Source organism: Parasteatoda tepidariorum, chromosome 6, assembly GCF_043381705.1.
Source record: "Parasteatoda tepidariorum isolate YZ-2023 chromosome 6, CAS_Ptep_4.0, whole genome shotgun sequence".
Lineage (NCBI taxonomy): Eukaryota > Metazoa > Arthropoda > Arachnida > Araneae > Theridiidae > Parasteatoda > Parasteatoda tepidariorum.
The window spans coordinates 39368192-39371953 of record NC_092209.1 but is presented as its reverse complement, the minus strand read 5'-3'; the positions used below and the strand labels follow the sequence as shown (position 1 = coordinate 39371953).

At 28.7% G+C, this 3762-nt stretch overlaps 1 protein-coding gene across 2 annotated transcripts in view; it reads left to right on the top strand.

Moving 5' to 3' along the window:
• Nucleotides 1–1897, top strand: part of LOC107443272 (dynein regulatory complex subunit 4) — a 19888-nt gene extending 17991 nt beyond the window's left edge. For both annotated transcript variants that reach the window (XM_071182250.1, XM_071182251.1), the window contains one exon: nucleotides 1685–1897. In XM_071182250.1, coding sequence (XP_071038351.1) covers nucleotides 1685–1750 — 66 coding nt within the window. In that variant the 3' untranslated portion in view covers nucleotides 1751–1897. The remainder of the gene's footprint in view (nucleotides 1–1684) is intronic.
• Nucleotides 1898–3762: the final 1865 nt, after the last annotated feature.

Here is a 3762-nt window from a genome sequence, read left to right as displayed (position 1 = left end):
AAGCAAGTTTAAACAGCTAAAACTAATTAATGTATTAACGTAATTTGACAAGCATTTTAAGTTTAGAATTGACTAGTTACCTAAATATAAATACTAGCACTGATAACTTAATGACTAAGAGGGACAAATTGCATACCTAAACCAAGCGAATGACCATAAAAACATACTTGAATCGTCGCCAGCTAGCTTTGTAATGCCATAATTCATACAGTATAATCCAAGGGTTCTTCCATGAAAGTTGATCTTAGCATGCTGCGAAGTCCGGGTCACCACTGAAGTGAGTACGAAATGCGGGTTTCTCTTAAAGCATATTTATTTCATGAACACAAACATCAATATAACATAAACTAAATTAAACATTATGGGTCGTCCTGCGACCAAGCTAGCTAGTGAAAAAGTTGAAAAGGTAAGTGGCTGTTCTTCCTCTGAAGGACAGAATATATATCACTAGGATCACAGGGTTGCTTTTACCTGAAGATCTTAAATCGCCAAGCTGGCGGTAAGACTGGTGAGAGTGGCGAGCACCGCAAGAGCACCAAAAAGCTTGGTAATTTTCACAGAAGCATTTAACTCATGATTCTAGTATAATTAACAGTGAAACATGGTTTTAGAATGTGTGATAAAATTTGGTAATTTTATAGTGATACTTTAGACCAAATAAATGGTTTAAATACCATATATTTTGGTTTTCATTACCAGAACTTAAGCACTCTTTTAATCCTAAAAATTTTAAGTCTTTAAAAATTAAGTCAAGTTTCTGCAATATGTAATTACAATAAAAAAAATATTTTTTTTTTTTTTTTTTTTTTTTTTTTTTNTTGCAACTTCGTGCAACATTTGCCGATATTCCCTGTTGGACTTCTCGAATTTTAGTTTTTCATAAAAGAAATGTACAAGGGGTTTTTGAATATGAGACAATTAATGTTTTATCTCTGAATTTCTGATGGAACTGGTTCGTTTGTACTCGAAAATAGGAGCTCATTGACAAATGATTGAAAAATAGTTTTTCTAATTGTAAGAAAGGGATTAGATTTATTAAGAAAAATGTAAGAATTGGGGAATAAATACGCTAAATTATATTTTTCCATAATTTTATCATCGTTAGTTAAAAAAGTTAACTAAATTAAAAGTTAATTGTAATATTGATCAATTTTATTTGTTTTCTAAAAAAAGAAATAGAAAATAAAAGTTCATAAAAATCCTGAATTTGCCAGGCAAAATTTGCTGAATAGTAAAAATCTTTGAGAGATCACAGAGACCTCTCATCACCCCCTAACCCGGCGCCCCTGACTGTGAAAACTTCTAAAACATACCATACAGTTATAAATTTAAAAATTCCAAAACATCATCTGTGTCAGATTCTACAACAAAGCAGTATCATCATAAGGATCCCACTTTTTAATGAATTCTACTTCATCCTCTTCTACTGATTCCCACAAAAAACCATGTCCACCCCCATTCAATGAAATCGAAATTCCACAAATTTTAAAAAAAATTTACAATAAAATTGAAATTTTCATATTTGGTTCTTTCTGTGATTGACTTATACACCTGACATACCAGAAACTTGCTACTTCGTAATCAAAAATGGGACTTTAACTTATACAACGGGTCAACTTATACACCAGGATATATGATAAATAAAAATGTAGCACCTAGAGCAACTCTATATTTTTTTTTTCAGATAAGGAGCAAAAACATTGAAGTTAACTTAGAAAAATTTACGAATAAAAATAATGAGAAAGTATAACTTCTTTGGGAATCACTTTGAATTTGAAGCTCATTAAAGAATTAGTTATAGCAATTTGTGATCTTTCATGGCATTTATTTTATAAAATTAAAAATTTATGTAACATGCAAATGGAATAAATAAAGAATTAAAATGTGAAAGTATAAATTTGTGTAATTATTTGTAACTGCATAGTGTTATTATTTTGATAATTAACAGAATTAAAATAGTTTACCAATGTTCACAAATATGTAATATATGCTTCATTTCATGGTATTTGTATGATGCATGAGATAAATCACTGTGCCAAATAAATTAATATAATTATTAAAATCTGTGTAATATTATTTTCTTATGTCTCAGAAATATTTGACCAATTTCATATATGAGGCTTGTTGAGCATACATATGAATTATTCCATAGCATTTGCTCTGTACATGGAATCAGTTTGAATCATCAGTCTCCGCCAATTCTTTTTTCTCTATTAATATGGATGGTTGACTGAATGTAAACAATTACAAGCTTCCTAAAACAGAAAGAAATTTAGAAAAATTCCAGTGTATCCCTCCACTTATGTAATGTTTACGAGGTGATGTGTGAACAGGATTGATAGTCAAGGAAGTTTTATTATTGTGATTTGTGTTTAAATTTGCTCGTAATTTTACCATTTATACAAGTTTTTTGTAACTTAGAAATTCCAAAAAGTCGCCAGCTGTAAAAAAATTTAGGAAATTAATATCACAAGATAAATAAAACGTAAGGTTTATCATGTTTCGAATGTTATCCCCTATTTGGCTATATTTGTGAAAAATATTGCCATTTGTTATTTTTTGAGTAGCATCATAGCATGCTTGCAGAATCTTTCGAATTCGTTTTTGTTTATTTCATTGAAAGTTATATTGAAATAGCACATTATATTGGAAACATTTACAAGTATAATATTCAATGGCTCGCTTTTTCAAACTGAGGCAAAAAAATAAATCGAAAGTAGAAAGTCTTAAAGCGAATTTCAACCCCTAATACCATCTGTACTTAGCTTTATACAGTCAAAATTTATATTATTTTTAAGACATTCCATGCCTTTTCGGTTATGTTATTCTAAAATAAAATTTTAGTTGAGTTAATATTTTTTTTACAAATTAAGTAAGTTTTGTTATGTATAAAAAAGCATGAAATCGTCAAATGCTGGTGATCAATGATAAATGAATTAGCAATGAAATTTGTCTATGCAAACAGCGCAAGTGTTAAAAAAATGTTTTTAAATATTTTGATTTTAAAATTTTGATTTAAGTAATTACAACCAATAAAACATTCATTATCCAATAATAATATGCATATTTAGATAAAAGAAAATTATATATTATTGATCTGTTCCAGACTAATATTGCTGCCATATTTAGTAGTTAAGTTTAAGCTGTGTGAAATAATTTATGTAACACAAAATTGTATAAAATGCAAAGCTTCATAAGAAACAATGTATTATGTAAAAAATGGATAAATATGACAACCAAAGCTGACGTCTTCATGGGGTACCAGCTCCGGAAGTCATAAAAGCAAGACCTTTTCTATCGAGAGAGCACGACAAAAGTCTAAAATTGCTCTCTCTGTACCCCAAAGGTTTTACCAAAGTGCAGGAAAAAAATATAATACATAATATAAAATACATAAAACAAATACAGAAGAATAAAAACAAGACAAATACGCAAGAATAGTACATACAAAAGCTTATTTGTAACAAAAATCCAATAACTAGATATGACAGCTGACTGCAAGACACAACTGAATTGAAACAAACAACAACAAAAAAGCCCCCTCCCTTGCACAGTAGATAGAAAAAAAAGGAGAGAAGTTAAGAAAGAGTCAGAAAAAAGTGAATTCATTAATAGTAAAACTTGACAGGGATCTTGCCACATTCAAGGAAAAAACTAATAATTCTCAATCATACTTTTAATTTTAAAATCAATATTAAGAAAATTTTTAAAAAAACATTATTTTCTAAATTTTTTGAAAAATTACTAGTTGCCTCTTGAAAA